This window comes from Antedon mediterranea, chromosome 4 (assembly GCF_964355755.1).
Source record: "Antedon mediterranea chromosome 4, ecAntMedi1.1, whole genome shotgun sequence".
Taxonomy (NCBI): Eukaryota; Metazoa; Echinodermata; class Crinoidea; order Comatulida; family Antedonidae; genus Antedon; species Antedon mediterranea.
Genome location: NC_092673.1, coordinates 33,393,724 through 33,420,193, shown reverse-complemented (window position 1 = coordinate 33,420,193; position 26,470 = coordinate 33,393,724). Strand labels below are relative to the sequence as shown.

Here is a 26,470-nt window from a genome sequence, read left to right as displayed (position 1 = left end):
TATGCCTATATGTTTATTTTACAGTCGGTATTACGTGTTGATTTATATTGTTTATTTATGGTGTTTATGTGTTTCGATCGATACAATTTAGGCCTACTAGGCCTAGCCCGGAAATGATCGGTATGTCGACGGAGAAATTATTTCTTTATGGTAATGATTATGCATTGAATTGTTTTCATGAAATCATTACCAATGACAAATGCACTTTTAAACTTTATTGAGCTTCCGATCTTTCAATTTCGAAGGTGGATTCCAATAGGCCTAGTTATGTAGGGCCTATTCTTTCTGCAAAAACAATAATGTTTATTGACCTATTACGCAAGACTAGCCTAGTATAGTAGATAAATTATTTGTTTTTCTAATGAACATTATGAATTTAATTAATCATTTTAGTTTTAAAGGAATGTTATTTGTATCAAAAGTATTTTATCTTGGAAACGACCATATTTGTTGTGAATTGACTGATAAATTATGTAAGAGCCTTGTCGAAAAACGTTAAAAAAGATCTGATATCTCTTAAATTAAAACTGTTTGTGTTGTATAAAACTTTGTTATTTGTATTAATTTAAATATGTTGAGTAAAGAAAATTGGGGATTTTTAGACGCTATAAGATTGGGGATGGGGTATGGGGCGGTTTGTAGCCCACAAGCAGTTTGATAATTATTATTACATTTCACTATTATTGTTATACATTTTATAGTTAGTTTTTAGTAAATGTTGTCACTGTTACAAAAGGTGTAGCCTAATTATGGTCAATAAATTATTGCTATTATCTCAAACCAAGGCAATGCAAGGTAAGTTAATCCCATGAAATAAATAAATACATTATTTGTGTTTTATGATAAATGTGTATACGGCCTCAATAGAAACGTCTGATTTAAAAAATAACTTCCGATTATAGCGAGATAATGTGAGATTAGTTTCACCCCTGATGATTGCTGAAAATGTACAGGGGTGTATACAAAAACTTCATGGATCATGTTTACAGATGTTTGAATATTGAGTAGGCCTAGTATTTGCATGAAACAGCATATTCACCAATAATCATTGTTGGTTACAACTGTACTGACGTCATCAATATGGCGGCGGTGCAAGAAAAGTAGTTCCATTATATTGGCCACGCTCTTCATGAAAACGTGGTTGTTGTCTAAAGAAGTATTTGAATCACTAGGAATACATATTCATGTCAACTTAACCATTTTTAGTCGTGAAGTTTATTCTCCCTGCCTAATCAAATTTAAAGATGGCGTGCTAAGGCCTGGCTATCCTTTTTTCCAGATTGAAACCTCTATGGATATTAATTTCTGTGCATATTTACATGTAATTTTTGTGTATAGTGAGTCATATTTTACTTTAAGAAATGTTAAATAATTAGACATATATGTCAGTTTAAATTCCTATATTATTTTAATTGCATAGGCCAAGATTTATTTAATCGCCGCCTAAACCGGTTTAAACCTATGATGGGTCTTGTTAATCATAATAAGCTAATTATTCAGTGAGGTGAAAATATATTAATTTCTACATTTTTCTTTAATCTGCTATGTAAAATAATTATTGACAACTTGGAGATTAATTTTTTTTAAAGAATGCTGGAAGCATTGCAATATATTGATGGCAACATCCAACATTTCCAGAAAAGTGACATGTTATATTTAAGTCTGAACAATTGATGTACATGTAGGCTAGACCTATTTTATTGCCAGGTTCAATAACATACATTTACATCAATATGTAGTTTTAAATACCAAACAAAAATCGTTCAAAATTAATTTTTTTTAAACAATAAATATTTGAAATTTGCTCGGCGTTCTTTTATCTTTAAAAATGTGGGTAGAACTTCTAGTACCGAAAGCAGTGGACTTTAAAGACTCAGCGCGCATGCTCTGTCTCTCGACGCGGTAAAATAATGGCGACCGATCGAAAGGTGAGAACTGCAGCTTACAGATACTTGTTTTATTCGATATTTTATGAATAGTATGTCACTTGTAGTTGGTGTCAGTTTTATCAATAAATACTTCTAATTGTACGATGTTCAGTTTAATTTAAATGCCTATATTAGTTTAGATATCTTTAATCTACTGGTCGCTTTATGTTTTGAGTAGGCTCTGTGTGGTTTGTTTTCAAGCCCCTACGCTAGCGTGGCCGGTAAACTGTACATCATAAAAGAATACAATTTTTGAGATGTCAAGTTTGCCGAAGTTGCAGGAACGACTAGAGTTTTGTTGAAAACATCAGAAACATAATTCCGTAGGGAATGCTTTCATACATTATTTGTATAACTGCAGTATACTTTGTTCTCAAAAGTTTTGTTTTGGTTATAATATAATTGTTTTTACTTTTAATATTTAAAAAAAAAGTTTTATTTTGGTTGGAATCATTTTCTGCATTTTACCTCATAAACATGATGGTGGTACAGTATACTCATAAAATGAGTGGAATCACCATTAAATTAATAACCTAAGTGTTGAAATATTTGCAGGGTATCCTACCTATACAGTGTTTGTTTTGGTAAAAAATGTTTTTTTTATGCTCCGTTTTCTACGTTGGTAAAATAACTATTTCGTCATTGAACAACCATGCCATGGAGCTATAACTCCATGTAACAACTTGTTGCTTAACTTGAATCTGACGAGGACAAAAAATCTAAAAAACAATTCTATCAATACTGTAACAAGTCTTTCTCCTTTTCTATTTTCAGTTTTCAAAGATTTAAGGTTTGTTTGTTTCTTCAAAATAACTGGCAGATTCTCTCAGTGTCACAAAATGTTAAAACAAATATAACAATTCTCCCGGTCAGTAAAAAAAAAACCACTCAATTGTTATTGTCTCTTAATAAAATGTAATTTTCATCTGATATTTCTGATTTTACGATTTCCCTGCAAGGTAGTACAATTTTTGAATAAATGTGATTGATTAGGACCATTAGTAAATTTGCAATATACAGTATTCATATTTTTTTAACTTCACGACAATGAAATAAACAAAAATGCAACTTTCAAATAGAATGTTGCGACCAATGGCTCACTTTGCCAGATTAAAAGTAGCGTCCATCCAAGGTTAAAGGTCAATTCTAGTAGCTAACATTGAACAAGAAACAGTTAATTTCATGAATCATCAAACTTTTTTTTGTGTTTTTTCTTGTTTTTTAAATCAATTCTCCAGATTTTTTTGACACAGAGGAGGTTAACGTATGCTATATGGTAACCAAGTTTTAAATTTGATATCAAGAAACATAGGAATTGCATCTTTCACTATTAATCAAGTGAATGTCATTTTAAAAACTTTTTCCTCCTGCTGCCAAGAAAATGGAAGTTATATTTTCCTGCATTATTTTTTTTTTTGGAGTGGAAATATACCAAATCATTAAATAAATCCTTAATACTAGTAGTAGAAGAAAAATTCTAAAATGAATAAAAGATTTTTTTAAATAATTACTATTACAATTGTACTTAGCCATGTCTAGTTTGAGGTTCTGTAAGTGAATTAAGGTCAATTTTAAAATGAAATCATATAGGTCCATGATGAAATTCATTAACAAATTAAATTTGTATTTTAGAGATGCGATTTTAAGATCTTTTCTTATGGTATCAGTTATCGATCCCAGTACAATTCATTACCTTCATTACATTACTGTGTAGTAACCTCTTTCGATATGCACATAGCTTTTTCATTACTCTTCCATTTTTATGCCTATTTATTTTTCTCTTTTTATGAATGTTTGTTTGGTGGTTTACCTCAAAATTGTCTAACCTGTCCATATCTAATAGTAGTTTTAAATTCTATTTAATGAACTGTAAGTATGGTCTTTGTAGGTAACAGTATATATACAGTAGGTGGATAGATTTACTGTATTTTTGTGACCACATCAGCAATGCTAACTAGTAGCAGATTATCAATGTAGATTAAACTTGAAGCAGGAAGTAATATGTTTATAATATCAACTGAATTTTCAAATTGCAATGTACCCATCTTTGAGGGTTAACAACATATCCTTATTATATCTAGTTTAATTTTCATTTATCTAGCTGTATCGATTACATATCCATAACAAGATTTTAACACAAGTCTCTAGGCCTAATATTCCAGTTGCATGATACATGATTGTAAAATTGACAGTAGGCCTATGTTGCTTTTAGTATCTTATCAACATACATGGATGTTAGTTTTGTTTGGTACTTGGTTAGAACACAGATTAAAACTGATCATTTAGTGACACTAAACAGAATATATAACTTTTATCTATCCAATTATGGTAATCGTAATTTGTATTGATATAAAAACATATGTAGCGCCTTCTATCTAAGGTTTGTTGTTTATTATTCCATTAGTCTACTGTATATGTAGTCTCCTGCAATCATTTTAACAGCTTAGAAAAAAGAATAGCAGAAAACCGACAGAAAAAGATTTATTTTGGTGATTTTAGAAATATACCATTATTAATCCAAATAGTTTGTTAGGCAGGAAATTGCTAAATGATACACGACTAGAGCAAACACTTTCAATTGTAAAGCCTTGTTCGCACTGGACTTGAAAATGGTAAATTTAAACACGTAGCTTTAACCAATTTCATTGGAAGATTTGATCATCCGTTCGCACTTGGATATTTTTACACAGTTAGTTTTACCGTAACTTTACCAAAAAATTTAACTGTGATGTTAAAAACAATGATTGACTCGGATGTGTCAACATAATCTTATGTTTGAATTGGATGGTTAATTTTACCGATACCATGGTAAGTTTTATTAGGCAGGCAGAGATCGGTAAAAAAAGTATCGGACTTTGTTAAACCTGTGGGAATTGTAGCCATTGTTCGGATTGGAGTTTTCTTGGTCACTGGCCAACGACTCAGTTAATTTTAACAAATTAAGTCCAGTGTTGAATTCATTCCATAGTAAATTCAATTATTTAAAAAATTAAAAGACTTATTTCATAAACAATAAGATATAGTGGCTTTGTTGGAAGAAGTCATTTATTCATAATGCAATTCACCGCAGTAGTAATGCAGTATGTGAAGTATGGCGACATTAAAATTTCCTTCCTTTTGTTTTAGTAAAATGTTACAAAGTAAAAAAAAAAACATCCGGATACAAACTAATTAAAATTTTGTCAACAAATGATTTTTATAGTTTTTTAAAATTAGCTTTATACCAAAAAATCTTAAACATGTAAAATAAATCCTTTTAGTCAAATTTATGAATTAGGTGAATCAAAAGAAGCATAAATCAGAGAAGTTATGAAAATGATTGTTTATATTATATGGTCTGTCTTGTAAAACCAATTGCAGCACCTTTCATCATTTATTTCGCCATAGAAAACAAAAACAAACATACAGACAAAAGAATGTAAATCAATAAAGATTACCTAAATGTTATAACAAAAATAACAGTCAAGAGGCTCTCTACACTAAATGATTATACATTTCATTTATTTTCTTTTTTATTAATCATTGTATTTGTATATATAAAAATATAAATAACATAAAAAAACTCTTTATATGCACAACTATACCAACAAGGCTGCAGTTGCGCTGTCAAATATATTTTAACTCTTGGAGTAGAAAACGCCAGTTTGCATCCATTGCTGAGCCATAAAGGGCATTTCTCGCAATGTATTAACTGTACCGTTAAAAACTTACTCTAAAAATGAGAGGGAAGTCATGATTCAACATTTCAATCTTTATTGGATCATCATCAGGCCTGATAATAATTACACAGATAGACAATTAAAGTATACAAATAAGGATACAATTTATCAGAGTGTTAGAAAGAAAATCAAAAACAAAAGGTTGTTGATCTGTATACATTATGATGAAGAAAATTTTCTCTCTGCACACATTCTTCTTCAATCTTGAAGAAAAGATATTTGTTTAATTTATGTACACTCTGAATGATTAAAGATGTATTGTCCCTTTGACTAATTCCCAAAAAAATTTTTGTTTAATCTTTCGAAAAAAAGTGGGTCATTTTGAAGTATCATAATAGTTACGGTATTAACTTTCACCAAAAATTAGTCCAAAAAATAATAATTTAACTGAAATACAGACGTTTTTTTTTGTTCAAAAAATAACTTTGACTTCCAGTCAAAGTTTTTGATCAGAACATATCTCATAATGCAACACGTTTGTTTGGCTACTCTGTATGCATACAGGTAATCATAAAACTTCCTCGCGATCTGTGTGAAAACACCTTCTCAACCGTGACGAGTTGTAAACAATCCCAATTAGCATAATGCATACTCGTGGTTTGAAACCAAGTTTACTTTCGCTCTTGACGATTTTCCAGACGAAATGTAATCAAATTAATTTACCTGTTAATTACGTGAACTTGTTGTTTTTGGCTCGAATTTTCGACTTAAAGTGAATAACTTTAATATTACTTTGATATGGCCAATTTAAATTTAGATTCATTTTTTGTGTTTCAAGGGACAATACATCTTTAAAGATAATTGAGAGTTTGTTTAATTTATGTACACTTAGAATGTATAAAAATGTTCCTTATGAATTTTTAATCATAAAATGTATGTCTTTTGTTGTATGTTTTCATTTTCAAAGGAAATAAATTGACTAATCTAAGGAGTCCCAATAAAATATTTATAATTTCCGTCTAATAGAAATGATTACTTACCAAGCGCTGTCGAGAAATCACTACCAAAATTAGGCATATCACTACCATATTTGGGCACATCACACTTTTTTTTGTCAAACTTAAAATTTGTAGATTTTTTTTGTAACCAAAATTTTCAAACTGTATTTTGCTATCATCAGAAATAGAAGTAAGATATACATTCTATTCTACCCAGATGTTTATATTTTTAAAATAATCAGAAGTTTAGAATATTTTGTTTGATTGGTTCCACTGAGATTCATGATGTTAATGGAAATTGTTGCTCATGATTAATGGTAAAATATTTTTATTCATAGTGGAGCAAGTTGCTTAAAAAACTAGAAAATATACAATTTTTTTGTCTTTTCTGGGTTCTTCCCACTTTTATTTCTTCAAAATAGCTCATGAATATGATAATATTGTTGCACAATATTTAGTGAACGGTACATAAATAATTTACTTTTTTTTCCCAAAAAGAATAATGTATAAAAGCTGAATTTTATCCCAAAAACAGTACATTAACAATTTATTTATTTTATTGGATAGTGAATCTTTGACACCCTCGGCTTGGTAGATTGCAATTAACAACAATACCTGGAAGTAGCTAAGTTTTATTTTATATACCTGTTAGATAATGCACTGTTGACGCGATTGGTGTAATATTAGTACAATTATCAGATAAAAATTTATTGTTGGATCAAGCATCAAGAAAAATTATCTTTATTAAAATAATTTGAGAAAGAATTAAGATAATAATTTAAATTTAACTATTTCATTCAGAAAAACTGTATTAAAGACCCCTTCCCTGCAATTTTGGACGTTTTTTTGAAAATAATACATATATATCACTTTAAAAACATTAAACCATGTCATTCCTTGTCTTAAATTAAATGTACGTTTTATGGTAAATTATGATAAAAAGTGAGAAACAATGCACTACCTAAGTAGCTCGCGGCGATCGACCTCTCGTGGATGGTCTTAGGCCTAGCCTAGCTAGGCTTAGTTTTGTAGGCCTAGCTGGTAAACATCGATAACGTACGAACATCGTACGCTAGCTATATACCTAGCCTGACGTTGTATAGTTGCTGCATTAATTGTCTTTCTATTTTTGCCAGACTCCGTTGATACAAATTGGGGAAAACCCGGTATTTTCGCTGAAAAGTTAGGAGTCTTCCATTTTTTTTGGCTTCACAATCGATCGAAAAGTGGGCGAATTACACTGGTGAAAAACAAAAATATCAATCCACGCGCAATGCATTTTGGGATTTATAGCGGGCCGCTATAATTATTAGAATCGATTTATTTTTCACATTTTTAACCGTTTAAAGACGAAAAAAGTTATCGCAATAGGACCATATAGTATTATTTTTACATTATATATAGTTTGTGATCTTAAATTAGATCTAAAAAATGTAGGGAATGGGGCTTTAAACATAACATATACATTAATACAAACAAATAATATAGTATTTCTAGTATACAGTAACAATTTAACCATTAATCAGATGATTACTGTATAAACTAAAGACATCTTTGATTATTAACACATATAATATTTAAAGTTATGTATTGTTATTACTATACTAATTTCCTTTGTTCTCTGTGTGTAGGTATGTACACTGTATTGCTGTAATAAAGCCCTCTATAGTTCAAGAGTACAAAGGTCACTTCTGTTTTGTTACTTGTACAGTAACTACACAATCATGATAGTCATATCCATAGTCATCTTGTATATATTTATATATTTTAAAATATCTTTTAAAGATATAGCTTAAAATTTAGTTGGTTATTAAAATGTAATTAGTACTTACTATAAGTATAAGCATTGTTAGATTGTACCCAAATGTAGAAGATGGTAAAAATTGTTGATCTTTTTTTTTAGGTGAACCATGTATGTACACCTTTAAATTAAAGGAACTGAAGGATGGTAATATGTGCTTAGAACATTAGCTAGGCTGGTTGCTTAAGTCAAGATAGTTGTACTTAAGTGAAAATCTGAGGCTTTATAAAAAAATCCTTTTTTATCTTATTTTATTTTCATTTTATTCATTTCGGCAATAAACATAAAATAAAAGTTACAAAAACATAGAAAAATAAATATATATGAAGGAAAAGACACGAAGCCGAGGAGAGAGGAAAGCATTAAACAAAACGCTGTCACCGATTAATCATCTGATTAATGGTTAAATTGTTACTGTATACTAGAAATACTATATAATTTGTTTGTATTAATGTATATGTTATGTTTAATACAGTTTTTCTGATTGAAGTTAAATTTAAATTATTATCTTAATTCTTTCTCAAATTATTTTAATAAAGATAGTTTTTGCTGAAGAATGCCTGATCCAACAGTAAATTTTTATCTGATAATTGTACTAATATTACACCAATCACGTCAACAGTGCATTATCTAACAGGTATATAAAATAAAACTTAGCTACTACCAGGTATTGTTGTTATTGCAATCTACCAAGCCGAGGGTGTCAAAGATTCACTATCCAAACTTATTTTGATTTTAATTTTAACCGGTGGCCATGGCTTAAAGTTTGTTTAACAAACTTATTTTGGCCTCCATCCACACACCACTTATCCTAATTTTGTTATTTCAGTTATTGAATACTATATTATTTAACATGTGATTAATTGTATTTATTTGTGTGTGGAAAACTAATAAAACAAACAAACAAACATTATCTTCAGAAAAGAAAAAAATGCTTATTAAGTTATTTTGAAAACGGAAGTTTAGATTTTGTTTAAATATAGATCTACCATTAGTATTTTTACCAGTATTCACATTTGCCTAGACAAACTTAACACTGACCGTCTTTTCACATGTTTTTTTTGTTCTGGTACTACATTTATTTCCATTTCTAAAACTGTGTCAAACAATGAGTGTGTTTTTATTTTTCTGGGAAACTTTTTTTTGGTTAGAAATATAATTTTATACTGTAGTATACAGTAGAAGATTGTCTCTAACCTGGGTAGTTAGTTTACTTGACGCAAGAGATTGTAACAAGGTTTTGTCATTACTGTATATTTAATGTAAATATTGTTGTTTTAACTCAAGTTCAATAACATTTATTCAAAAAGGGTAGGACAAAAAATACTCCAGCTACTACAATAATACAGCTACTCTACAGTACTAAGTGCTTTATGTATCGCACTTAGATTTGGGAAAAAATAAATTCTTCTATCTAGGTACTACTGACCTGAAATTTGATTGACTTCAATTAGTGAAAATAATGAAAACTTGTTTTTGATTGGTGAATACAGCCATTTAACTCACCCCCATATTTAGGTCATGTTCTTTACAGTGTTGCACCATTGGCGACATTATTTTTTTTAAATTGCGAAAAATGTTTAAATACCATGCAGCATCATCTTTTTGTGACTGCCAACGATTCATACTAAATATTTACAGAATTCCTTTTTTTTTCATTTATTCCAGTGATTTTGTACTGAACATTCATTTATAATGCACACCTTTTCCCCTCAGAAACTATAATGTGTTGGAAGTGTTTGTAAAGAAAAGAAAGATGACAGGACCTGATGAAAACCAACAACAAGCTGGCGATAAACATTCAAATAGTTTATGCAATGGTAAAATGGAAACCAAGCAAATCAATGTATTTGACGAAAAACTAGTGAAAACCGACTCTATAGAGAAAAAAGAAAGGAGTCTTGAAACAACTGATGCATCATTGCCAATAGTTGCAGGAATGAGTAAAGAATTACCAACTGAAAATCCAGATAAGAAAGCTGCAGAAGAAACAATAGTTACTTCACCTGGTATTCAAAATAACACTAACTGTACAAACCAACATGACAAAATTAATGAGCAGGCTCAAAAGATATTAGGCAAAAACTTTCAAACAACTCTTAACTTGCTAAGTCCTGATGAAACTGACTTGGAACATTCGTCTGATAAGTTTACTGAATCAGAAAATTGGAGTTCTGCTTCGGATACTGATAAAACCTGGTCTCCAAGCATGGATGGTTATAGTTCACAAAAAAAAAGATGGAAACAATTAGGCCATGAAGTTGAAAATGCTTATGAGGAACTTGTTCTTGCAAAAGAGGAATCTCCAAAGTCTATAAATGTTGCAGCTCGAAAATTGCTTTCTGATCACTCGGAAAGCAGGGTACCAGAGTATTTTCAGAAAACATTGAAAAAGGATAATAAGCTTCTAGATAGTCATCCTAAACAACCCATTCCACGTAGTGATTTTAAAGGACCTGTTAATATCGGTCTGAGACAGAAGGATTACTTAAAAAAAGCTGTTAAACCGACAGTCACACCATGTACTCATCTTGTGGTTAAAGAGGTAACTATGGACATGCAAATGGTTAGTCATGTATCGAGTTCTGTACTTACCGTAAATAAAGATGGAACGGTGGATCATGACTTAGAAGAGGAATGTAATGCAAAGCCACCAATTCTAACATCGTCAGAAGAATCCGAAAATGATGTTTTATTTTTAAAAGTAGAAAATAAGAAAGCCAATTGTGGTTTCATTCCAACAGCTAGAAAAAGTTGTGTGAATGGCATCACTAAAAAAGGAATTTTACAAACAAATTCCACATTGAAAGATAGAAAATCAAACAATGTAATGAGCAAAAGAATTTTAATCAGCACTTCAGAGGAGTCGGATTCTTCGTTTACATTGGATGATTCCAGTGATTCATGTGTTGAAGTTTTATATGTTCCACCTCCGCATCATAAATTAACTGCTCGGAAATCTCTTTGTAAACCTCATCGCTATTTTACAGCCAGAAAGTCTGTTCCTTCACTTTCAAAAACAGCCAGGAAGCCTTTCCACTCGCCTCCAAAAACAGCCAGGAAGTCTCTCCCTTCACTTCAAAAAGCAGCAAGAAAATCATTTTCTTCACCTCTAAAAACAGCCAGGAAGTCGGTTCCTTCACTTCCAAAAACAGCAAGGAAGTCGGTTCCTTCACTTCCAAAAACAGCAAGGAAATCAGTTCATTCACCTCTAAAAACAGCCAGGAAGTCTGTTCCTTCACTTAAAAAAATAGCAAGGAAGTCTGTCCCTTCACTCGTAGAAATAGCCAAGAAGTCTGTTTCCTCACTTCCAAAAACAGCCAGAAAATCTATTACCTCGCTTTCAAATACACCTGAATGCAAAGATTTAAATAAAACAATAAAACAGGAGTGTTTGCAATCTGCAAACAAAATGCATATGTTAAAACAAACTAATAACAAAGGCATTGTTACAAATTATGTACTGGTTCCTATACCTGGACAATCTGACCGTCAAAAGTCTACTGGGGTATTAGTGGAAAAACCTCAGATTGCCACAGCTGTAGAAAATGGATTAGATTTGCCAGGGACAGTGAAGATACCAGTAAATGATCTTATTTCAAAACATAAAGTTCCTGTAACATCTGTGAACAATTTTTTGAAGAAAACATCTAGAAAAGGTGTTGATATCCGAAGAGGTAAAAGAAAAAGGAAGGCACCTCGTAGATTTCAATCAAGTCAGTCAAGTGATGAAGAAAAACAACCTGTACCAAACCAGAAACAATTAGTAAAACGGAACATAGAACATAAAAACGGAATTAATTTTTTCCGCGAAAAAGCACACAAAAGACCTTTGCAAATTCAAATGTTCAAAAATAAAAAATTTAATAGAACACATAAAATACAAGATGTTGGTGATAAGCAAGAAAATATTTTAACTGAAAAAACAAATTCTTTGCTGGCCTCTGCAAAACTCCTGAACTGTGTTAAAGCTTCAAAAGCAAACGTTCTTATTCCAACCAATTTAGTTAAAGGTCGGACAGTCAATGAACTGCTGAGTATAGTTGATATGTCAAAAGCACCTATAAAAAATGGAGAGCGCCCTCTTAGCTTATTGTTACCAACATCTTCGCCAATTACTAGTTTAGGTTCAAGCAACACAGGACAAAAAGTTGTAATACAACACCAGATGCCAACTGTTCTTCCTGTTACATCATCTTTTACTTCACCTGATTCTGTCGAAAAGATCGATAAGAAATCGGTTGCAGATGAAAATTCCAAATTACATAAAAATTATTTGTCAGATGGAAATTCTAAAATTTCTCAAACATTACTTAATACAACCAAAAATTCAGCAGTTGAACAAAATGTTTCTGACAGGAACCAATATGATCAAAGCGCAATTGAAATTCCAGTGCAAGAGGTACAACTCTCCAGAAAGGATGAGAAATCGGACAAAGACATTTTGCCTGCAAAAGGAGGAAATAAAATAGACAACATTTTCTCTGTGTTTAAATCAATAAAACGAGAATCTGAAAGAAGTATTCCATTAAAATGCACTGAACCTGAAGTAGTGAAAGATACTGACTCTAGTACCGACAGAGTTAAACTGTTTAAATCATGTGTAAATGGATCTAACGTGTCTGGATCAATGTCTTTCTTATCTGTTTCTAATCATGAACTAGGTAAAAACTCTATACAAAGTAATAGCATCAAAGCATCAGAAATAACAAATAATGTGGTTTCGAATAATCCTACTCAAGACATCAAACAAAATGATGGACATTTTCAAAAAGTTGAGATGATTGATTTAAATGACATGAAAAAAAACTTAAAACAATGGAATAATAAAGTAACAGAGAGTTTGGAAGAAAATATGTCTGTTGATTTATATCCAGAAATCTTGGAACAAACTTCAGAACTCAACGAGCCATCCCAGAATACCTTTAAAATGAATCAAATGAAATTGAAAAACAAACTGACAGAAACTGAATACTCATTGAAGAAAGCTGAGGAAAAACGGAAAAGAAAACGCAAAGTGACCTATGAGTACCGAGCACAACAGATGAGACAAAAAAATAAGTTAAAACGTTTGGAAGCCATAGGTAATTCACTTTCTTTATGTCACTTTTAATATGATGTTGATTTCTTAAGCTATGTGTACACTATCAAACTAGTTTGACAAATAAATGTGATGTTTCCAAATTTGGTAGTGATGTGACATCATGTCTATATATGGGCACATCACATTTTGTTGTCGCATAAAGTTTTATAGTTTAGATGGAGCTTTTCACTTTTGAGGTATGATATTTTTTAGTAAAACTGAAAAAAAGGTTATGTTTATTTTCATGTATACTTTTACTCCTATTAATGATATTTAGATAATCAGCATGAGGTTTCTGAAGACATAACTGTACAACCTAGGGTTTCCACTACTGTTTTCGATGACTCGATACTATCAGGTTGGTAACACTTGTCAAAAACTGTCATTCCCCTTGATTGTTTCAAAGTATCTCCTTAATGTGTCCCCAGAATAGAGCTGTTCCAAAGGAAGGGTACTACTCTACAATTAATGTTTAATAATTAAATTAATTTCTTTTAATTTTTGTTTACTAGAAACATGTGAGAGCACAAAAAGGAAAAATATAAAGGTATGTTCCATTGTTTTTATCTCTGGGTCAGAGAGCACAAGTTGATCTTATATATGGTTGTATTTGGTCTAATGGCCTATGTATAAGAAATAAATATCCAAGGCTATTTCAAGGATTCATTTCTGAATGAAATTCTTTATTCTGTAGGTGAATACATCCATATGCTGTTGTTTAATGGAAAATACCTCTAGCCAGACTAACTCAGGGATATGTGAAGCTGTTGAATATGTTGACGGAGGGGTAAGTTATTCAACCTTTTCAAAATCAAAAATTTAAATCATGAATTTTAAAAATAAAGTCTTGTTTACACTAGCAAACTTTAGTTTGCAAATTCTGTTAAATTTTGCTAAATGTAGACTTCTGCAAACTTGTTTTCTGCAGTTTTCCAAAGTTTGTCAAATGGTCTGGAAAACTTTGGAAAACCTTTATTCACCTTATTGACAAACTAGTTTGCTGAGGTTTATGAACTCGATGAATCAAAAAAGAGTCAGCCTTTACATTCTTTGCAGTCATGTGATCCTAGATAGACAAAATGGCTGCTGCAGGAATCAAACTTCTCCAGACAGTGACAAATTTAATTTTATTAAAGATATTTAAGATGTATCACAAAATAATATCCATTTTAAAATTGCTGCAATTCCAGTTTTTGGAGTCGGGTTGGTGAACATCAGTCCAAAATACGCAGATTTTTTTCCAAAATACGTCAAGTTGAGGGCGCTATACTAATCCAAAATACGCGAGTCTTTCCAAAATACGTCGGCTTGAGGGCGCTATTCATTTTCCAAAATACGCGAATTGTCCAAAATATGTCAAGTTGAGGGCGCTATAAATTATCCCAAATACGTGAATTGTCCAAAATACGTCAAATTGAGGGCGCTATTCATTTCCAAAATACGCGATTTGTCCAAAATACGTCAATTTGCAATTTGGGACCGCTATTAATTTTCTAAAATGCGTCAACTTGAGGGCGGCAATCTTTTTTCCAAAATACGAGAGCCTTTCCAAATGTATCATATTGAGAGTGTAAGGTAAAATTACAGTTTAATGTATTAAAAAAAGTTTCTTGGAATAAAACAAACAAGTACATTTTAGTTGTAAATGAAATTATTAGAAGGCAGAATTTTTTGTAAATAAAATGTCATAGGGCCCGTTTCTGCTGCCAACCCAAAATATACCGTATAAATATACCGTATAAATATACCGTATATATACCGTATATGAAATTCGTGCACCGTTTCCGCTGCACATACTTCGTGGGTGGGTTGTAAAAAAGTTGGCTTTCATTACCCAAAATGCATTTCGTGAGACGGAAGTATGGATTGACCTCGTGTAGTGAGGTTTTTACCTACCGGTACATGCTGACAAAAACAAAACAATGATGGTTTCTCAAAACGTCGTAGCATTGCTTTCTATTTTAAATCTAATGAGCAGAAGTGGCAACGAATTTACACCGCACATACAAGCACAATCTAGAAATGTCACTATAAATAAACTCTGTTATTCAAATTGAGTTTATATTATGCTATATTATCCTATATTGCCGTTTTAATTTCCATTTTCTATTATACAGTATCAACGTTGTTGTCGTGTAAGAACATTCGATTTATTGTAATTAAAATCTCGGTATCTCTTCTGTTGCCATGCAGTCTCCCCCCAACCTTCGCTTCCCCCCACAATTGAATTGCAAAAATAGTGATTTGTTCGGTCCACAGTGACATTTTGATCTGTTGCTTGCTTTTACACGTGTGTTTCAACTTTCAATGCAGCAGAAAAACCAAAACAAACGCGTCGCGCTCTGTTAGTTTTTGACCTCGTGTCATGAGTCGGGTCACATTTACGGTATATTTTGAGTGCAGCAGAAACGGGGAACGAAATATACGGTATATTTTGGAATATACCGTATAATATCCACAAACGATGGGGATATTTATGCAGTATATATACCGCAAATATATACGGTATATTTTTTATGAGACCCATTTCTGCTGCCAAAAAATATACCGTATATAAAATATACGGTATATTTTTGGCAGCAGAAACGGGGCCATAGTAGCCAATTATTTTTTTTCAATGTCATTTATTACTGAATAAAAACAAATATGTGCCAACATCAGTCAATAGACAGTGCCTATAATATACATTAATATTGTCTGAACGATGTACGATTGCATTGCCAGGCGTAGCTAGTTTAAATGCGGCATAAACCGACTACAAAACCAGCATGTACGTATATAGTATTTAAGTATAGTCATGTATGTCAGGTATGTGTTATATATTTGGTGATCTACAAAATCGATATTTTTCCCGAGCTCGACAGACCAACATCGCAGTACTTATGGTCTAATAAGTTACCTAATCTGAAATCTAACATAATAATTATTTCATATAATATATAATAATAAAAAGCATATGGTATTGTGATTAAAATAATATCAATAATTGGTTAGAAGAAGTAAAGTAATTATTTAAATCGTGTATTTTGGAAAATGAATAGCGCTCTCAAGTTGACGTATTTTGGAAAATTACAAGTGGTTCCAAATTGATGTATTTTGGACAAATCGCGTATTTTTGAAAATGACTAGCGCCCTCAACTTGACGTATTTTTGACAATTCGCGTATTTTGAAAAATGAATAGCGCCCTCAAGTTGACGTATTTTGGAAAGACTCGCGTATTTTGGATTAGTATAGCGCCCTCAACTTGACGTATTTTGGAAAAAATTCTGCGTATTTTGGACTGAATTTCACCAACCCTATTGAGTTTTTGGACACAAAGTTTTGAGATTTTTGATCATTATTAATTGATTCCATTCACAAATGTTTTTTTTTTACTACTCAGATTTCCTTTCTATTTACGTCTTTGTTTTTCTAACAGATATTATTATGTACAGAAAAAGTTGAATATCCTGTTTTATGTCAACCATCAACAAAAATTTCTGCAATAACACTTTGTAAAGACCACAGGTAAAGTAACGTAACAATGAAACACATTTGTTTCATTAGAAAAGACCTTTCAAGTGTCCCAAACTGTCTTATTAGAAAGTGTCACCTTAAAAGAGGTGTCCCAGATGAGATGTTCTACTATATTCTAAGTTTTTATATTATTTTTCTAAAAGTGTCAACACCTTACTGATATTTTGTTTATTTTACTTTTTTCGGTCATGTACAGAATTTTTAGTAACTATTTAATTGTATTTGTCACAGGAGAAAAGCACTTGTTCATGGCTGGTGTCCAGGATGTGGCTGCTTTTGCTCAATGGTAAGTTTAAGAATTTTTTGATAAACATTTCAAGATATATTGTCCCACAGAAAATCAATTTTTTTCATTTTTTTGTGTTTTAAATATGCCATTTTAATGTCACATAATAGGTTCTCACTTTGACAAACAAATTTGATAAAAAAAAACAAACATTTGTCTGAAAAAACTGTAATTTAAAGCAAAAAAGAGTAAAAACCAACAGGTTTTTGGTTGAATTTTACTTGTTAAATTGTCTTTTTATAAACGAAAACATTATTTTTTCTGGTTTTTCAGAAGTGATTAACTTTATTAAAACTACAAAATGGCCTATTCAAAGTCTGATTTTCTTAATTTAAGTATAAGTGGTCTAGAGAAGCAACATAAAAAATATATATTTATGTGTAACCAATTACTTATTTTTAATTTGATTATAGGGAACATTTATGGAGTGTCGACGAGATCACACACGTCATCATTTCCACAGCGAATGTATTGCCGAGGTCAACAATACACTGTATTGTCCTCATTGTGGTGAAGATGCGTCCAGAGCGCACAAAGTTACTAATATCATTCCAGATAATCTTTCTCTTATCACGGCACAAGAGTTGCAAATGCAGCGGCAGATTAGACTGCCGATAGCGTTGTTGGAAACAGTTGAAAGCAACATCATTCCAAGTTTCATTGAGCAATATGAAAGTAGTAATAAAAGGTTTGTGAAATTATATATTTTCATGTGATTTCCTTCATTGTTGTTTAATAAATCTTGATACCAACCAAGTAGCTAATTTATGCTGTGATAATTTATATGTACTGTAGTGATTTGCACTTCTTGTGATTGTCAAGAATCTGTCTTTTCTTCATTTGTTATGTAATTGTTTCTGCAGGGCAAGAATGGGAGGTAAATCATTGTGTTTACCCAACAATCCTGAAGAAAATGAGCAGGATAAGGAATCATGTTCCGTTAAATTGAAAAATGGAAAGTCCATATGCACAGGTTTGCTTGCTTGCTATTACTTATGTAAAGCTTATCCAGTCAACCTTCCCAATACCGGACACCCTTGGTCCTGACCTATTATGGTTTGCTGGAAAGTCTGGTATTATGAATGTGTTGTTGGCACCTTTTGAACCTTAAGAAAGGTCTGGTTTTGGAAGAGTTTCCAGTTTTCCAGAAAGTCCAGTATTGGTAGAGTTGACTGGATTTCCATTGCACTCTTCAAGTTTACTTCTTCTCATGTTCATTTAGAAACATGTTTCTAGAACTGGTGATTCTCCTGGTCTTAGGACTTCTCTAATATGACACTCCATTTTTACTATCAAAACTATTTTTTCTCCTAGATTTTCTTTCTGTTGGACCAAGTAGAAGTACACTAATTGCTGCACTAAAGTGTATTAATACATTCAAGTAAGTCTTCTTCCAATTCTTGGCCTTTGTGCATAAAAGTAAAGAAAATTCCAACTAAATTAAGAAATCTGCTAAAAAGTAGACTTTATTAGGTCATTAGGTATGACTGAACAAATCAAATCTGAATCACCAATATTTCTACTTTCTTGAAGGTCTGGATTGCAAAATGCATGCTTAATATTCAGAATTGGGTTTGCAGTCATTTTCCATCTCTAAAAAGTTAAATGTATATGGACTTTTCCCAATAACATGCCTTTTTTTAAAAACTATTTTGTAGTGTGTTTCAGTTTGTGATCATTTTTTCCCTTTTAGGTCCAAGAAGCTTGGATTTACTCCTAAAAACCTGTATTTACCATCTTTGAAAGGAGATCTGATGAAAGTAATTGCCTTATTAGGTAAGAAACTCCATTTTATTACAAGTTTCTCTACAATTATAAATAATATACAGTATATAGACTGCTAATTATAGACAAAATACACTAACACCATTAATGTTACAGTAAACCTTTAGTACAATATAGAACTACTTATTTCTTGAAGTGTTTCTAATTGTTGTTTACTAAACTAGCTTTTTAAACTTATCGTTCAGTTGAGTCAAGTAAACTATTTTTTCTGCTATAGTTTATAGAAAAAATTTTAGAGTGCATGTTTTTTATGTTTGACCAATCTGCATTTTTCATTCTCTTGAACCTGTTCTAAGCTCATGTGCCATGGATGTAGTAGTCAAAGAGGTCAATCAAGGTCTTGAGGCAGAAGTTTTCTGAAAATGCTTTTTTTTTTACTTCTTACTATAGTTGAAGGATTTGATCCCAATCATCGATTTCCTGAGTACAATTACGAAACTGCGATGCATGCCGCCGCCACGAAGGGTCATCATGTCATCTTGTATGTGCTGCTACAGGCTGGGGGTAATTGCAATGCCAAAGATGAGGACACACAGACACCCCTGATGTGCACAGCAGCAAACAAGCACATTGAGTGTTTCAAACAGCTTATATTCAATGGAGCTGACGTCAGTTGTAAGGTGAGGAGTTTGGCTTCAGAAGACCTCTTCCCAAGGTCACATTTTTCGAGACTTAATTGTATGAAATGGAGCGGATGTTATTTTATTTTCAATTTACAGTACAAATATACCTTTATCTTGTCAACTAAAAGAGGTAGAAATTGAATTCTTGGCGCATTCTTACCGCCAGACTTTCTTCCTCAATAAATGAATGGATGACTGGTCAGGAGCAGAAAAAGTAGTTAACCAAGCCCAGGACCATTTAGATTTTCTAAAATTACTTTATTCAAATGAAAAAAATCTTTGATATAATACTATAACTAGATAGATGTAGTTTATAATTAACAAACACATTGAAACTGTTTATGTAAACTGTAAATGTTTATGGATTTTTTTTTTCGCAGGATGATGAAGGTACGGCTGCCTTACATATAGCAGCAAAGAATGGTTTCTTAGAAGGTGTCCAATATCTCACTTCACTCTCTGTTACCAACGTTAACATCCAGGTAAACATTTGTTGTTATTACAGGTTTCTTATTACACCCATTTCTCGATACTGTATCTAAAGTTGTCCAATATCGTAGGCAAATTCTGTGTTTCACGCATGTGTCACCTGTATCGTAGATAGGTAGACCCTAACCTTTCATGATAAAAGCACCAAATTTGATACAATGCTGTATTATGGAAGTTGCCTGTTATACTGGACAAATATTGTCATATGGTCTCTGCTTTTTCTTAGACTTATTTTGACCACCATCCACATTTATAGTTAACTAATTATTTATAATGAAATATATTATGTATTATTTGTGGAAATCAAATAAAACAAACAAACAAACAAGATACAGCACTGACAATCTGGTGCTTATAGACAGCTCTTAGCTGAATCAACGTTTAGTCTTTCAATGTGATTGTACATTGCAGGATGATGGTGGCTGGACACCACTAGTCTGGGGTGCAGAGGCTAGGCATTTAGACGTTGTTCAACATTTACTTGATAGAGGATGTGATCCTAACATCACAGATCAGGTATGTATAATGTGAATTGTTCTGTTATCGTAAAATAGACTCACTGCAGCCTTGTATTCTGTTACAGTACTGTTTCTGTACAATATACTGCCATCATTTGTGTTGTTACTATAATCTTTTTGACACATTTAGGAAGGCAACTCTGGGTTGCATTGGGCAGCCTATGCTGGTGCCCATGACATCATCAAACTGTTTATTGAAAGCAATTGTGACGTGAATGCTGCCAATCATAATGGAGACACGCCCTTGTAAGTGTAACACCCTCTATTGTTTAAACTAATCTATAATAATTATTGTTCAAAGTTGGCCTGTTTAATCAAGGACTATTGAGTATTTAGTAACAGTATTATTACGTTAATATATTATATATTACAAAAAAGATAAGAAAAATATCTTTATTCGTCCAAAAATTATAATGCTTGTCTCGTATTAAAAGGTAAAACAGTAATGGAAACACAATTATAAAAAGCCATTCTATCCTAATGTTTTCATTATCAAGTAATATAATCCTATCATCAACAAAATAAAAAATTAAATTATCTACCTGCAAGCATGCAAAAGACTTTGATAGTTATCAAATTTGAGTAAGTAAGCTTATTGTGTTAATTTTTTCAGGCATATTGCTGCCAGGGAGGATAGATATGATAGCGTTGTGTAAGTTAAACACTTGAAACTTCAGTAGAATATTAGTCACTAAACCGCTTCTTAATAATATGAGCATAATATAATGATAATAAATGCTAACATTTTTCGTTCCTCTACAAAGAATTTCATTTGGCTTCTTAAGTTTTATGGATGATACAATTTTTTTTTTTTTAGAATAAGCTATCATATTTAATTCGAATAAATGCTTTGGGAAATTAATTGTTTGGGAGGCATTTATTTTTATGGGTTTAATATGGTAAAATGTATTAACCAAAAAAATATCCTAGATATGAAAAAATACAACACAAATAATATCAAGAAGTGATAAAATACAGTAAAAATGGTATCAAAATGCTTGGTAAATTGTAGCTCTTGGAAGTCGTGAATTCTACTACAAATACTGTTGAAATGTGTTATTAAACCCTATTGTGTTTATTCGAATAAGTATGGTAATTTATTAATTACTATGCAAACGTTAATAATTAGCTTATTTAAAAAAGTAATTTTATCATCCATTTTTCCTTCTTTCCAGCTATGGTGTCATAGCACTATAATGAAACTCTTTTGTCTAACATTTGTAATTTTCAGAACGTTATTGATGCGAGAAGCAAACACACTCTTGAAAAATCGAGAAAAGGACACAGCTTTAGATTGTTGCGATGCCAAGTCTAATGTGTATCTTGCATTACAAGTAAACCAGAAAATACGTCAGGCTTCTGCGCTGCGTACTGTTCGGTCAGAGCGAATACTGTCAAAGTAAGACAAGATCTGTTAATGTTGACAATAATATTAAACCAAAACATTTTAAGGGTCGTTTCATGCAGAGTTTTTTAACTGAACTTAATAAATACCGCTCCTACCATCTCTAGATAGTGTTGCAGCTCATTCGTCTATCCACAACATGTTAAAAGATACACTAGGTTCTTGTGCCAGTTGTGTACAATGGACCTCCAGTTAGAAGTTTATCCAAGAAGACTTGTCCTACCATCAGAACTGTGGGGAAGGAGTACCTTCAACCGGTGTCGATTTTGTAACTTTTATTTGTGATGCCTCTGCCTTACCTGCAACTTGACTTGGTTGGTTATACCTGATACCGGTAGATGTTAACTTATTCTTTGTTATGTTTTTAGGGATATTTCACGAGGTCGGGAGGCAAGACCAATCCAAGTTGTCAATGCAGTCGATAATTTTCCAATTCCGACTGATTTCCTGTATGTAGCAAATAGCTGCGAAAAATCATCGTTAAACATTGACAGACGTATCATCCACATGAAGGTGCATATTTTGACAGTTTTCTTCTCACTTTTTTTTTTATCACATGTCGCATGAGACACTTTCTTTAAAACGAACTCAGGAAAAAATATGTAATATACTACTGCCGACCCATATTCAGTAGACACCCCTATCAACAAGTTTTACTCTTTCTTCAATGACTACATTCCTCTGTAGAGAATTTAATGTTTATGTTAATTAGTAGCTGTGCCTTTTAGGATATATAATCACCTTATTTGCATTAAACCCAGGTGCTTATCATGTATGTATTTGAATCATTTTGATTGAGTTTTATTTAATAATTTTTTTGTGTTATTGATTGTAGGGTTGCAAATGTGATGATGACTGTGCATTGGATTCCTGTTTCTGTTGCCAGAGTAGCACAAAATGCTGGTACAACAAGGTATACTTTTTTTAAATCTCTTTTTCTTTATACTGGGTAGCCTCTTCAGTCAGAGACTGTTCTCCCAGGGGCCCAGTTATTGTTGTGTGTGATGGTGACTGTTTGTAGTAGTATACCGGGGTAGCCCCCTACTTGTCTCGATAGATACACTAGATTTTTAAAGTGCACATGAGCTAAATGTGTATACGGTTTATAGTCCTTATTCGAGAACACTCATTCTACCACCAGAACCATGGAGTGAGTGAGCCTCTTGCCGATGTTATGGCTAAATACAATTCCATTTCAAGATTTAAATATTTCAACCCTGGAGGCCACCTTTAAAACATCATAATCTGCAATACAATTTCCCAATCTAAAATTAAAAATTATTTAAATGAACAAAAATTTATTTTAAAATTTAGAATGGCAAGCTTGTCGATGAGTTCAATTACCAGGATCCACCGTTAATCTTTGAGTGCGGTCGAGCGTGTAATTGTTGGATGAATTGCAAGAATCGTGTCGTTCAGCATGGCATCCGTTGTCATCTTCAACTGTTTAGAACGAATAAAATGGGTTGGGGATTGAGGGCGATGCAGAAAATTCCCAAAGGAACATTTATATGCGAGTAAGTAATAGCAAGTTTTGTTTATTTAAAGCTCTGTCTACACTGTCAAACTTTATGTGAAATGTGATGTGCCCATATATTGACATGATGATGTCATATCACTACCATCTTTGGGCATATCATTACCGTATTTGGGCACACTTTTTTTGTCAAACTAGTTTGATGGTTTAGACAGAGCTTAAGACTCTTTTAACTGTTTTTGTTTCTTTACAAATATTATTTTCTACTGATTCCTAAAGATGAATTCTCCCCCTGAAAAAATGTTTTGTTGAATACGCCATTTTAATGTTACATACTAAAATTGGATTGAAAAAAAATTAATTTACCTGAAAAAACTGTAATTTAAAGCAAAAACTAGTCAAATTGGCTGCCAACAAATGGTTTTTTGTTTAATGTTAAAATAAAATATTTACGTATGCTTTATTTCTTATTATTCCAGATATGCTGGCGAGTTAATATCAGATGAAGAAGCAGATAGAAGACAAGATGATTCCTACCTCTTTGATTTAGACAATAGGGTAAGTAGCATTCTGCAAATTGTGATGTATTGCACACTTGGCTACTGTACTCTTGTTTTACTTTGAGATATTATCAACCGATGAAACGTCAAGGTTATTATAAGGTCAAAATTATCATCGAACTCCTAGTACTGTATCTTGTCGTCCTAGGAACTACAGTACCCTTATTACGAAGGGAACTATATGTTTTTATGCTACCAAAAACTTGTATACAGCAAAGTTAAAATACAGTCCATAGGAATAATATGTTCTGGTGGTCAAGAGGGACACAGTCTTGAAATCTTCTAGTCCTGAGGGTGTCCCTGTAATAGAGGCTTTCACTAGATTTGGATTACACAGTGCCATTTAGTGTAACAACCTCCTAACTAACCGGCACAGTTTACTGATTTTACTTGTTTTATTTTGTCCACAAAACAAGTAATGGTAATAATAAACATTGTTTTTCCAGGAAGGAGATGTGTATTGTATTGATGCACGTTACTATGGCAATATCAGTAGATTCATTAACCATTTATGTGAGCCAAATATTGTACCGGTTAGGATTTTCATAGACCACCACGATTTGAGGTTCCCACGCATTGTCTTTTTTACCTCTCGCGACGTTGATGCTTATGAAGAATTAGGGTATGTACAAAGGATTTTTTTTGCTTCCTAGATTTTGATTTTTTTTTTTTTTGCTTAATTTCGTTTTTTCCTCCTAGCCCACTGGGCAAGGTAACTGTACATTTAATAATCTGTAATTGAGTGGGTCAACGTTTGAGCAGTTGCTTCATTGACTTCGGTTTTGTGCGACTATCTTTCACCCATGTGCACAAAATAAATTTTGTGCATTTTTACCCCTATAAGGAAGACATTATGTTTTGTCCCAAAGGTGTCTTACTGTATGCTATGTTGTTTTTAACTTCAATTAATGTGTTTATAGGTTTGATTATGGTGATAAATTCTGGGCAATCAAATCCAAATATTTTAATTGCTGTTGCGGTTCGGCGTACTGTAAACATCCTTTACCGCGACCCGACCAAGAACAAGAAGATCCAGAAACTGAAGAAGAAATTGTTGTTGACTAACCTCGTTAATTTAGTTGAATGTTTGATCGATTCGGACACTGTTTTATGACGTTCTCAAAAAGGCATAGATTTAATTTTAACAATTATTTTTAAGTTTGTGTTAAGAGCACTTCTGTAAATATTTTTTCCTTTATGTAGACATTAGTACAATACATTCAGTATACAGGGTTCTTGAGCCTGGGCTGCCAGTGAGCTATTATATTCTAAAGCTTGGTTTCTATGTGGATGCAATGCAAGGATGTAACTGCTCCACAAGAATTTTAACCCATCACCATGCGATGGACCATCCAAACTTTTATTTGTGATTGGTCGACCCACTTGCGTTGAGCTTGTCGTCTTGCATCTAAGTGTGAACCAACCTTTTTTTTCTTTTTGTGTGCATATATTTGGTCGCACCTCAGTAATTCATAATTGTGAAAGTGTGCATTATTTTTATAGGTAAACATCAATTCAAAATGCTGCCACCAACGTCGTAATTTAACAATGTGGTGTAATTAAATTTACAACAATCAATTTCAATATTGTCTTAGAGAATTTTTCTTTTTATTCAATACAGTATATATTAAATGAGAATTGTTACATTGGTGTGTGTGTTGATAAAAGTACTTCAGTCTATAAAAATGTTTTATTTAAATTGCTTCATTTATGATATTTTGTGTAAATTTTACATAATTTAATTTGTTATTGAATACTGTAGTTTTAAATATATGAATTATGTATGTGTTTTACGCACAAAATGTCAGATTTTGTTGTTTATTAAATTGTTTTAAAAACAGGATAATTTAATTAGTGAATTTGTATTGTATATATAGCCGATTTTTCACTAGCCGAATTTGTTCATGCAAATCAAAAGCTTATACACATGTGTATCGCAACGTTAATAACGTGTGAACTGGCTTACACTGGACGGCCGTAACGTTGCTTAAAGCTTGGTTCCCACTTGAACGTAACGCAAGGACGTAAACGCAACGCAAGCGTTTTAACCAATGACAAGCGAAGTTATAGACAGCAATCACAAGCGAATAAGCCATCGCTTGTGATTGGTCAATTCACTTGCGTTGCGTTACGTCCTTGTGTTGCGTCGCTAGTGGGAACCACGCTTAACGTTGGGTTTTCGTTGATTAAAGCCTGTTTTCCTGTCGACGTTATTCGACGCTTTCGTCGTTGATCGTTAACAGTTCAACGACGATCGTTTGAAAACGATCAAGTTGAAATGATAACGATAGCGAGTACCTTTGCCTGTAAATCGTTAACATTTCAATGTTTACCTAGAAGA

At 32.2% G+C, this 26,470-nt stretch overlaps 1 protein-coding gene across 3 annotated transcripts; it reads left to right on the top strand.

Moving 5' to 3' along the window:
• The first annotated feature begins 1 nt into the window (after window position 1).
• Window positions 2-25,931, top strand: LOC140047361 (uncharacterized). 3 transcript variants are annotated; one of them, XM_072092338.1, is made up of 23 exons: window positions 2-150; window positions 10,103-13,470; window positions 13,747-13,827; window positions 13,982-14,016; window positions 14,164-14,256; window positions 16,889-16,977; window positions 17,218-17,272; window positions 17,686-17,960; window positions 18,136-18,245; window positions 18,587-18,653; window positions 18,966-19,048; window positions 19,448-19,677; window positions 20,061-20,162; window positions 20,581-20,685; window positions 20,818-20,933; window positions 21,301-21,339; window positions 21,919-22,086; window positions 22,461-22,605; window positions 22,928-23,005; window positions 23,407-23,609; window positions 24,049-24,127; window positions 24,576-24,751; window positions 25,050-25,931. In XM_072092338.1, exons 2-23 carry the CDS (start codon window positions 10,143-10,145, stop codon window positions 25,192-25,194), a joined length of 5,802 nt encoding a protein of 1,933 aa, XP_071948439.1. In that variant the 5' UTR covers window positions 2-150; window positions 10,103-10,142; the 3' UTR covers window positions 25,195-25,931. The 3 variants fall into 3 exon arrangements, with proteins under 3 accessions (XP_071948439.1, XP_071948440.1, XP_071948441.1); XM_072092339.1 differs by having other exon boundaries at window positions 68-120; XM_072092340.1 differs by lacking the exon at window positions 2-150 and adding an exon at window positions 1,904-1,928.
• Window positions 25,932-26,470: the final 539 nt, after the last annotated feature.

Excerpts from the sequence above, each read along its gene's own strand:
- LOC140047361 (XM_072092338.1), top strand. The coding sequence starts at position 10,143 with ATGACAGGACCTGATGAAAACCAACAACAAGCTGGCGATAAACATTCA. Across the intron at positions 17,961-18,135 it reads TATGAAAGTAGTAATAAAAG|GGCAAGAATGGGAGGTAAAT; the intron begins GTTTGTGAAATT and ends TTGTTTCTGCAG. Across the intron at positions 24,752-25,049 it reads GATGCTTATGAAGAATTAGG|GTTTGATTATGGTGATAAAT; the intron begins GTATGTACAAAG and ends ATGTGTTTATAG.